Source organism: Serinus canaria, chromosome 3 (assembly GCF_022539315.1).
Source record: "Serinus canaria isolate serCan28SL12 chromosome 3, serCan2020, whole genome shotgun sequence".
NCBI lineage: Eukaryota > Metazoa > Chordata > Aves > Passeriformes > Fringillidae > Serinus > Serinus canaria.
This window is the reverse complement of record NC_066316.1, coordinates 104,248,377-104,260,353: the sequence shown is the minus strand read 5'-3', so window position 1 is coordinate 104,260,353 and position 11,977 is coordinate 104,248,377. Positions and strand designations below refer to the sequence as shown.

The window sequence follows — 11,977 nt, the reverse complement described above, 5'->3', positions numbered from 1 at the left end:
CAAAGGTCACAGAAAACTTCAGAATGTCCTAGGCAGGGCAAGTTACACAGAGAAGATAAGCATTTTATTTATTATTTTTAGTATTCATTTTATTTATGACAAAAAGGCAGTATACACATGAAAGTTTTGAATTAAAAAAAAAATGAAACTGGTTCTCTATCACTTTTGTGGATCAAAAATAATCATAGTCATCAATGATACAGTATAAATAAATACAAAAAATATAAAATATATAAATGTTACTTTCAAACTGAATTTCAGCAAAAAAATTATTACTACAGAAAGTACTGCATTTGTTCAGCATTATGCTCATTCTAGAACAAATAGGAAAACACACCTAAACTTATACATCCTGAATAATTGACAACTTCTTCCAACTAGGTTCTGAGTATAGATTCTCCTTCTTACAAGAAAAATGTTTTAACAGCAGAGTTACACACCAGAGAAAGAAGACTGGGCGTAAAATACACAGCCAGACCTCCCAGCAACTCAATCTAACGATCATAACACATCCTTGTAATGCACTTCTGAGAATCTGCATCAACAGAGGCAACAAGACATTCTTTATATTTACAGATGCAGTATAATCCTGAAATACTTTCAATTATCTGATTTTTACTTGAAGCATTTTGAGTATCAGACCTGCAGTAAAAGAATTACTATCATGAGCTAGTCTCATTACAAGTTGAAAACAAAACACACGTTCTTGCAAATAAATCTAACATTTGCAATTTGCGAAACACAAAAATAGTACACACAGCTGTTTATTTTTTTCTTATTCATACATCATTTCTAGGCTCCATTTTGTAACATCAGTGAAGCAATATTCTACAACAAGTTAAAGCACAATATACATAAACAAAAAAATAAAACTACTTAAAATATGCAAGTTGTGTATTACTGTACACAACATGTCTGCACTTAGGGTATCCAAATGATTTTTAAAAAGAACAGATGCCCAAGATCCTACTTTTCCAACTGAAGGACAGCCAGAAGTTAGAATCAGTGTTAATTAATATATGTCAGTGCCTCTACGTGGCACTACAATTAACCAGCACAGCAAATGAAAAGTCATCACTCAACATGAGTAATGTTGCACAATACAACCTTTGTGTTTTATACTAACAGCCAGCAGTATGTCTAACTATTGACAAAGAATGTGCCAGGTAAGCTTACAATTTTAGCAGGAAAACCTTGAAGTTCTCAAATATAAAGAAATGATGCAATATAAAGAAAACAATCACAAATGGTTACAACCCCCACCCCCTTTTCTAATCACTATATTAACATAACATTACTGATATTTTAAATAGTATTTACTTGAGCAATTTTATCTTACACATTTTCTGACTTGTTAGTAATGGGCATTTTTCACTTGTACTACAAATATAATATAAGCTTTAAGAATAATTCACCAGCAGAGTGACCCTTGTAAAGATCAGCTGGCATTGTCTCACCTCTTATTTGACTTTCCCAGACATGTCTCTCTTACCGGGAAAAAAAAATAAAAATCTGTTTTCCAAATAAAGCTTTCAGGTTTTCACATAAATTAAATACATCATGATTGGGGGGGGGGGGGGGGGGGAACGGGGGGGCAAAGGGCATGTGTGTTGTTAAATATTGTTTACTTCTAGACATGCCAAAGATATGTTGTTTACCATAAGGGTTGTATTCATTTTCTCACTGAAATTCAGTCACAGAGCATACAAAGGAAACCCCTCATTACTTCAGGACACTTCATACTTTGTCCAAACAACAGAGGAAGGGGGTGAGGGCAAAAAACAATAATAAAAAAAACCCAAATATATTAGAAAAACAGCTGACAAATTCTTACCATTTCAGACTAGATACTGAAAAATACTACCCTTTTAAGATACAAAGTATTACCATCACTTTTCAGTTTTCAAATTTCCTCCTCCCACAAAGGAGGAAAAAAAAAAGGTTCTGAATGTTTCCTTTTAAGATATAAACAATATTTTGACTTTACAGTGTATTGACTAAGTACTTGGAGAAAAGTCCCTCTCTTCATTCTGATGGGAAGGAAGATGAAGAAGTATCAGTGGAACACACACACTCAGCAGAGTGAAAAATCCCAATATGATGCAACTCTGATACTAAGAGAACCTTCAGAAGGGGCAATAGCATCTCTACAGCAAGAACTAACTGAAAACAACCTAATGCATGTCTCTCCCATAAATGGGAATCCAGATTTTTGGCTTAATCATAGTGAACATTGAAACTTTTCTCAAGTGGAAAATGGAATCAGAACCAACGAAAATGTCTGGCATCTTTGTTTTCTGAACATCCAAAAAATGGAGACATCACCCTGTAAACCACGTTACTGCAAATAAAGATTATACATATACGTACAAAAACCTTGAGAGCATTCCAACAAAAAGGCTGTTTGGTTTACTTTGCTTTGAAGTAGTGCTTTTCTAACTGCAACCTACTGATCATTCAACTAATTCTCTGACAGTAGCCTCACACACTGTCTTTCCAGACTGTAGAACATCAGAATCACAAGCCTCAGCCAGTGTTTCTAGTAGAAGATTTAGTTTGTGTTATGACTTTACTTTTTTTGTCATCATAATGCTGAAAAAATCCCATCCTTACCATACGGTCCATCTTTTGTAAGTTTTCCTTCCTTTCAGTGTTGTAAACTCAGATCCTTTGTTAATGGTACTCTCGCAGCCACTTTACCACGCTCTCTTCTTTGAAACTTTTTTTATAGCTAATGCTGTGCTTCAAAAGATTTTTTTGTTTCTCTTCTTTGCCTAACTTCTGTCAGCAAAATCAGAATTGTTATCATAATTATACTGGTTCACAAAGGGAAGCATAGTAACTAGAATCTGGCCACTTCACTTGCAATTCTTTTTTCTGATTAGAGTCCATCAACTGCAATGGGACAGCACCTACTGTGAGAGCAGACTGCGTGGCCTGCAGCAATTAAGGCATCAGACAGATTGCTATCTTCACACAAAACATCCACCTCTAACTTCATTTCAGAGCCATAGTGGATAAAATGAAATATCAGACCTGGTTTATGAAGAAGCTGCTGAAACAGAACTATAGCTTCCTCACTCCAGTGTTCCCCCTTCCCAGGAACTGTATCATGCAAAGAGCAAGAGTGTGCCAAGCGTGGCAAGTATAACAGACTTTCTGGAACCACTTTAAGTTTATGGATATCAGAATAAGGTATGGTCCTCAGAAAGCCATAATCAATAAATGTAAGAACAACAGACTGATCTGTTACTTCACTAATTTCTGCCCTGTACCACTCTGCTTCCTGCCCAAACTCGATCAAGCAGCTAGCACCAGGTACCACAAGTTCTTCTGGAAGAGCTGGCAAGTTGTCAGGGAGGTCAGAGAGCAGCAAGGACAAGTTTCGCATGCAATCAAAGAAGATTTCAAACTGGATGCTGAAGTTTGAAGGATCAGTAACTGCAGTTGCACAGCCAGGATATGTTCTGCCACTACGCAGCAGCATCCACATGACTGAATTTATCTTGAATGATGTATCAAACTCCTCACAGTTGGTATTACTACATTTTTCTGGTCCAACAATTGTCCAACAATGACTTAAGATCTGGTTCAAATACTCCTGAAGTGTAACGTCTCCCACTAAAATATCTACCTCCCAGATATCAGATGATTTCAAGTATCTCAAAAACAAGATCCTTATTTCACAATCTAGAAGTGCATTTACTACATGGTCTAAGTGAATTTTCTTCAGGTTTTTAAAACAAATCCACCTACAATAAACAGCTTGTTTAGGAATACTCCTAATCTCATCACTGAGCATCTTTGCATTATTTAAGGACACCATCTCACACGTGCCATAATCCATGAAAAAAACTAGCATTAACTCTTCCCTGACAAATTTCTTTATCACTTTTGATCGATTCCATTTTAAGTTCCTTTCAGATTGTGTAATGCATTCCAGACCCTGTTCAATGTCATCCACTCTAAGCAAATCACTTTTTTGTGCTTCTTTGTCAAGCATTACATTTAACTCATGTAATATTTGCAGATTTTTAAGTAACTGTACATAAAATTCTCCACTCTTTGAAATATTAACTACTTCTGCTGCTTCTACTTGTCCAGAATTTAAAACCTGATGAAGGAGACTTAAGGGTTTTACAGAAATATTTTTCATCCCAGGAGCCTTGGTTTTATTTTGGCCACCTAAACTATTCTTAGACTTTCGAGGATTACCATGTTGTTTAGGCTTATTTTCCAAAGAAAATACCCATGTGCTATTCCACCTTATGCTGTCTATTTTATGCAGAAAGCTGTCAGACAAAGACTCTCCATCACAAATTACATCTATTTCCCATTTTTCTCCATGTTGCTGTAAGAACCTGCAAGCTACTGGCTTGTCACTTACTGTTCTTGCAAAATATGCAGCGCTTTCTTTAGTCCAGCTTTCCCCAGGAACACTTTTTACACTGCTAAGGAAACAATGAACACTAAACCTTGGCAGAGTTAAGAACTTCTCTGGAATCCTGCGGATTTTTGACGAACTTACAACTGCAGTATTACCATAGTCAATAAATTCTACCTCACAGGAGTCTCCTGATTTCAGAGTTTTAATAACTGCTCTATAGTAAAAACAATCAGCGTCATGCTCTGCAACAATGAGATCCCCTACCATGAGCTCATTTAAGCAATTTTCCCGACCTCTATTCTCCAAGCTTTCATTCAAATCATCTGCTACTTTTATTATTAAGTTTTCATCCTCTGCAAAGTGAACATAGAAACTTGATGGACTATTCATATGAGAAATATAACCTGCTACTTCAGTATTCACCTGGATATCACGCTGAGGAAGGCTGCTTAATGTAGGTATATTTTTATTACTCCTTTCCTGTTGACCTGTACAATTTGGTCTTTCATTCTGAGATTCAGAGACAGCATTTACAGTTATTTCCTTTAAATGTAAAGCAGAATAAGAGAGTGAGTGAGAAGCAGGTTGTCCAATCCAAGGCTCCTCTCCATTCTCCAGAAGAGAACTGAAAGTATTTCTAAAACCTTGATCTTTGCTGTCATGTAAAGTTTGCTGTTTTGAGAATCCACTACACAACTTTGGTGCGCTACATGCAGTTTGCTCTTCATCTCCAAAATTCTCACCAACATCTGCCTGGAAATACTCATCATAGGCTTGGCATTTCATTTCAGTTTTCAATTTAAGGATTTCAGGATCTTTAACACTAAGTTTATTAATTTCTTTGTCATCTTTCATGTGACATATCCCTCCTTCATTACTTCTATATTGTTCCGTATGGCTTTCCTGCACCAACTCTGCCAATACCTTTTCTTTAATTTTCTGACTAACTTTGAGCTGTCCATCATACAACTCCACAACAATCTTTCCATCTGGTTCTCTGGATAAAATTACAGCCTTCAGCAGTTTACCAAGGAATGTTTTCGCAAACCATGTAGTAATTCTTGCTGGAAATTTTGCCCCCCTTAGATCTGACAGACAGAATTTAATAGCTTGCATGGGTGTGAATAGCAGGTCAGTGGCAGAATCTGGAATAGGCATCAACTGGTCCCTCTCCACCATACTCCTATTTCCAAAATCCACATAGTCAACCAACAGAAAGGACGTTGATTCCACAGGAAAAGCCAAAGCTCTGTAAAAGAGACCATCTTCCACATATTTAGCTATACACAGTCGTGCATTGCCATGATAATTTACATTACTTGACATTTGACTTACGTCACTAACCTTCTTCATCAATGCCTCAAGAGTTTCAGAGTTGCGGTTAAGCTGACAATAGAATTCTGAAGGACTATTTATGTGAGTTATATAAACCTCCTCCTCACTTCCAATTTTTATATTAAAAGACGAATAGCAAAAACTGTACAGAGAACCCAAATATGAAAGGTTTCTCAGTCCAACACATTCAGGCTGGGTGAGACCACGTTCTCTGAGGAATTCCTCTACACTATTAAGTGGAGTCTGTAAGTCAACTACATTGCATAAACAGTTGGGGCTCACAAGTACAAGAGCATAAATGGTGCAAGTGAGGGGTCCTCTAGAAGAAGAAATGAAGTCTTCAAATTGTCTGTGCACTTCTTTAGACCAATTGACTGAGTCAGTCTGTAAGACTACATTTTTAAGTCCACATCGAAATGCTTGACTCTCTAGAGTTAGGAAATCTGGAAGAACACCCTGTACATCTTTTAGTGAAACTCTTTCCTGATAACCATAGTCTACAAAAATCACATCAACTTCATCTGTGGATACCTCCTGCAAAACAGTTGCTCTGTACCACTTCCCATCTTTGGGATCCTTAACAACACAGGCAACCTGTCCAGTTTTGTAGGGAGTGGTATGATCTTTATAATATGTCTGAATTTGTCCCATTAAGTTATTTAGCTCTGGCAGTTTACTTTGCAGTTGACATGAAAAATCTGCTGGGGAAAAGATGCAAGAACACACCACTTCATGAACAGCTCCTGGTTTAAACACAAGCTCCTTATAAACTAATTTTTCCTCACATACCAACCTATGCATTTTAGAGACAGCACCTTCTCCGGACCAGGATGGCACAACAGATTCTCTAGGCACTGGCGGCACATTTAATGATTTTTCCTTTTGAATCATGTCTCCATTTCCCAACACCTTATTTTTGCAAGTATTACTGGTGGTGCTCTCTGCATTGATTTTTTCTTTTTTACTTTTGAGGTGATTCCCGCTGTGCCGCTTTTTTGCTGCCCTTACAACAGACTCTGGTGGCTTCAGCCGATATTCAGCATAACCAGCTTGAACCATACACGTGGCAACATTTCCTTGCAGGAAACCAGTATGACACTGCACATTAACAACGTACTTGTTGTTTTGCTTTCCAACCACATGAAGTAGCAGTGGTTTGTTCAACACCACGTTTTTAAAGAAATCAGTTTCTTTTTTAACCCACACACCATCAACAGGAAATGCGCAAGCAAGGGAACAACACATAGCTAAAGCTGGTAAATCAGAAAACTCGGGAAGCAATGTTTTCACTAAGTGACAAGGTATAGTATCTGTATTTCCAAAATCCAAAAAGTAAACCATAATGCTAACACGAAACACTTTTGTGACAACACCCCGGTAATAACACCCATCCCTGCTATAGCGGGCACAGCACAGCAACCCAGGTTCTGGCTTTTTCAGGACCATCTCATCATCTCTATACTGACTGTATGTACAGGCTATGTTGTTCATCAAGGCACGAAACTCATTCTGGTATTTACAAGTTTGAATCCAAAAGTCAGATGGATTTACGACGTATACTACGAAAGCTCCATAAAAAGAGTTCATTTGCATCTCTACTCTCTTGCAGTGGCTGGAGAAAGAAATGTCCCGTTCAGGTAAGCAGGCTTTTTTATCTTTGTTTCCAGAGTAATTCTTCGACGAACTGTTTTTCTCAGGACTTGGTTTGTGGTTTAGTGCAATACTTCTGGGTTTTGTTTCCAAAAGCGAGACACAAGGTGCAGCTGTCTCATTCTGGTCTTCTGGATGCTCAGCATTAATTCCAAGATTCTGTTTCTGCAGCGTTATATAATACAAGCGTTCCGTGTTATTGTATAAATCAACTTGGACACACACAGAGGTTTGTCCTATTAAGGCTTGTGTAAGTTCCTTGAGCTGAAATTTTACTACTGTTTCATCCTGACTACCAAAACAAGACAGCGTACATGGAAATGAAATCATTGGTAAGGTCATGAACTCAGCTTTCAGTTTCCGAATACAACTAGGTGGCACAGCTTCAATAATGCCAAAATCCATAAACCAGACCTCCACATGGTCAGAGAGAAGCTGTTTTATCACTCCTCTATGCCACTGTCCGTTTTGCCTCTTGGCAGCACAGAGTAGCCCAAAACTATCACAAGATGTGGTATTTTCTCCAACAAGAGCTTCATAGTACAAATGCATAGCTCCTGTCAAGCATTCCAGCTCTTTCTGCCATTTCTGTATCTGACAATAAAATTTATTTCGGCTTCCTGCACCAGTTATTTTTACATTTTCTTTACTGCCAACAGGTAGACATGGAAAGAGTTGATCTGGAACATGCCAAAAATCTGTTGGTTTCTCAGAATTATTTAAGGTAAGTAACTCCCTGAACGGATACTCCTGTGTCAACAGTTGTGGCATTCTCTTACAAAGGATTCCTTGGGGCAATGCTCTTAAAGTTTCTACAACAAGACAAAATGAATCTCCATCAATAAATTTACCTAGCTGCAGTTCAATAACATCAGTAATAATCTTAGGCACTTCTAGAATAAACAGTTGATATGGTGTAACAGCCTTCACATGACCAGTGATCTGTAATCCTACGAGAGATGAAAAATAGTTAACGGCCTTTGGACCCCATCTACCTCCAAGAGGAAGTATGCTTGCAAAAACACCCAAAACCACCTTTGGAGGCAGCTGAAACAATTTATCACTAGCAGCAGCAAGATGTGTTTCCTCAACAGCCAACACGTGTCCAGTGTCTATAAGAAAAGTCTCACAGATATTCCCTTTTTTTCTCAGAACTCTTCCTCTATGCCATTCTCCTTCTGTGTCTTCCACCAAGCAAGATCCACCAACACAGACATCATCTTTTACTTTGAACGCACGCTGTATTTCATTCTGTAGTATGAAATAGTCAAGCTCACATCCTACATTGTACTGAGCCTGGAACACTATAACCAAGCTCTCAGGATGGCATTCTACATGAGTTATCTTCAATTTCTTATCTACTGAGTCTGGTGAAGGAGTCAGAGATTCCATCCTGTCTGCAAAGAAAAAGAGTATGATCATCTTGATAATTTTCTGTATTTTTTCTTTCCAACTAATTCCTTACATGACTTTATTTTCAAAATGGTTTAACAGCATATTATTAAAGTTCTGGCTAAAACATATACTAAACATTTAAGAATGTCATGTTTTAGGCAACTGAGATACACACCATGCAATTCTCTTGGTAAAGACATGCTCAGTTAACATGAAAAACATACCTCTGGGTTCACTCATGCGGCAACAGATTTTTTTATCACCTGAGATTAATTTTTAACCAAAATGTTGCTCCCACAATAAGACCAAGGTATTCCAGTCTGTTTCTTCTTCTTTTTAATGTGCAAAAGACCAAGGAGTCATCCCCTACTCACCCTGCATTTTCTGTCTAAATAGCTTCTTCAAATCACTGACAATTTATAGCTCCACGCTCTACTGTTTACTCTGGCTGTCAGTACCAATAGCATATTTAAGATTCTTATAATTGCAAGGACATACTGAGATTATCATCTATGTGCAACATTTCTGCACTGCTCATCAAGTAACAACTGTACCAGCTGTGTTTTGTATGGTCTCAACGCTCCAATTCTGCAGTTTAAATATCTTCAAAACATTTAGATACTTTTCTGATCTATAATCCAGACTTGAAGCCAAACTTCCAGTTTAATTCATACATCAACGATTCACTGGATCTGTGACTTCACACTGTTCAAAAAGGCTGTGTATGATGCTAATTTAATCAAGCAAGTGCATTAAATGAACTGCTGTTCTAACAAAGTATTTTGAGGCAGACAACATCAAATGCAAAGACAGTGGATAAATGTTCAAGGATAGTCTGGACAAATATAACCTTGATTTATGAATTTTCATGTAAAGCTGGAACTTAAACTTTCAGTTTCAACTACAAGAGTTTTAGGCCAAGATCCCCTTAGCCTGCAAAAAATCTTCAGTAAAACTGTCATTACAGTTTTCATCACAACCAAATGTGAAGTAGGTAGTGAACACACAACCTGTCTTCAGAAAAAATTCTGATCCCTATCATTCTAGCTCACAGAAAAATGTAAACCCCCACCCCACAGAAAAACAAACAAAAAAAACGCCCCTAATAAATAAATGAGCAGCCCTACTGTAAAGCAGTAGGGCAGAAGGATGAAGGATGCATAACTTCTAAAACCAACCAAAAAAAAAAAACAAACCCAAAAAATCAAAACCACTGGACACAATAAAAAAAAAAAAAAAAAAAAAAAAACCACCCCACGAACCTCCTCCCAGTAAAAGCAGTATCAAACTCAGATCTGACAAGTTCCAGCTTCAACAAGACCCCTTTTATCCACCTTCTCCTGTAACAGAAAGTGAAAATCTGGGTGCTTTTAATGAAAGCAAACAGCCCTAAGGAATTGGTCCTGTCTGCCTGGAAGAAACATTTGATCACCAGAGAGACTTAAACTTTAGAAGGGGCCTGACTGAAACTCTGTTCTTTTTTTTTTTCCCCCCATCACTGAAACTATGCCATATTTGCACTAACAAGTAACAAAATAAAGTAATTTGTGCATTAATGCTTGTCTGTTTTCACAGTAAGAATAACAGCATCACACTGACACAGCCACATTTCTACAGTTGACAAAATGGCCTTTTGCTGTGTACTGACCTTTCCACCTTCATTAGTGACACATCTTCTAAAGGAAACACAGCCCAGTAGTTGATAACTACGTATCTCTCTGTGAGAAAGAACAGTAGAAAAATCATTAGAAAAATACACATCAACTATATTCCTGTACTACTTCTCCTACTGAGAGCACCCCTGATGGTCTTTGGGGTGTTTGTGGATAAGAAGCTCAACATGAACCAGCACTGCCCACTCACAGTCCAAACAAATCAAACACAACCTGGGCTGCATCAAAGGCAGCGTGGGCGGCAGGTCCAGGAAGGCAATTCTGTCACTCTGCCCTGCCCTGTGAGACCCCACCTGCAGTGCTGCATCCAGCTGTGGGGTCCCAAGCACAGAAGAACATGGACCTGTTGGAGCGAGCTCAGAAGAGGCCACAAAAATGATGAGAGAGCTGGAGCATCTCTCCTATGGAGAGGCTAAAGGAGTTGGGCTGTTCAGCCTGAAAAAGGGACAGTTCCATAGAAACCTTATAGTACCCTACGATACCTAAAGGGGATGGAAAGGAACCTCTTACAAGGGCATGGGATAATAGGAAATGGGGGGAATGTCTTCCAGCTGAAAGGGAGTAGGTTTAGAATAGGTATTACAAAGAAATGTTTTATTGTGAAGGTGGTGAAGCACTGAAACAGGTTGTACAGAGCAGCTGGGGCTGTCCCACAGTGTTCAAGCCCAGGCTGGATGGCACTCTGAGGAGCCTGCTCCAATAGAAGGGCGTCCCTGCCCGTGGCAGGGGGGTTGAAAGTGGATGAACTTTCAAGTTCCTTCCAACACAAACCATTCTGCAATTCTCTAAATCCTCCTCCTGCCTGATAAACACACCCTGGAAAGTTCCTCATGCTTGGCTAAACTACAATCTTAAGATTACAAAAACCAAATTTACAAAACTGATCCACCCTTCTAAAAACACAGCCTGGCTATACTTCCCTCACTGAAGTGCAAAAAACCAAACCAGCCGGAGGAACACCATACAAGCACCCATCACCTACTTTCTAAGCAGGACTGGTCACACATTTGTATTTACTTGCAACTCTTCAGCCATTAAAATGCACACTTCCATCACGAACCACTAACTTAAAGACAATTAATGCCATAGCAAAAGGACTTTTAAACGCAACCAAATGCAAGACACAAGATATAGGCTGAGCTGCCTGCGCTGTCTGACGCGGCACTCACCTAAGAGGAGCTGGCACGGGCAGAGGCTGCGGCCGCCCGGGGGAGCAGGGAGCGGAGCCCAGCGGAGCCCGGCGCCCTCCAGCAGCCGCCGCAGCCGCCTCACCGCCCGCGGCAGCAGCGCCGAGCCGGACCCGGCCGCGCCGCACGCCCAAAATGGCGGCGCGAAGCGCGGCCGGAACGTGCTGCCCGGGAACGCGCGTGCGCAGCGGCACCGCCCGGCACTTTCGCGCCTCGGGCGTGGGGACCAGGAGAGCCCAGGAGAGCGCTGGGAGCGCGGGTTCGAGTCCCGGTGCCGCCTTCGCGCGGGCGCTGCGGCCTGGCTCGCTTTCCTTCTCGAGTTGTGCTTTATTTGTTTGTTCCTGTGCTTG

General features: G+C 39.6%; 1 protein-coding gene across 1 annotated transcript; it reads right to left on the bottom strand.

Annotated features, from left to right (window-relative positions):
- Positions 1–2,859: 2,859 nt before the first annotated feature.
- TDRD15 (tudor domain containing 15) lies at positions 2,860–8,767 on the bottom strand. Its single transcript, XM_030236473.2, has one exon. The coding sequence runs from the start codon at positions 8,762–8,764 to the stop codon at positions 2,882–2,884; it is 5,883 nt and encodes a 1,960-aa protein (XP_030092333.2). The 5' UTR covers positions 8,765–8,767; the 3' UTR covers positions 2,860–2,881.
- Between the last annotated feature and the right edge of the window lie 3,210 nt (positions 8,768–11,977).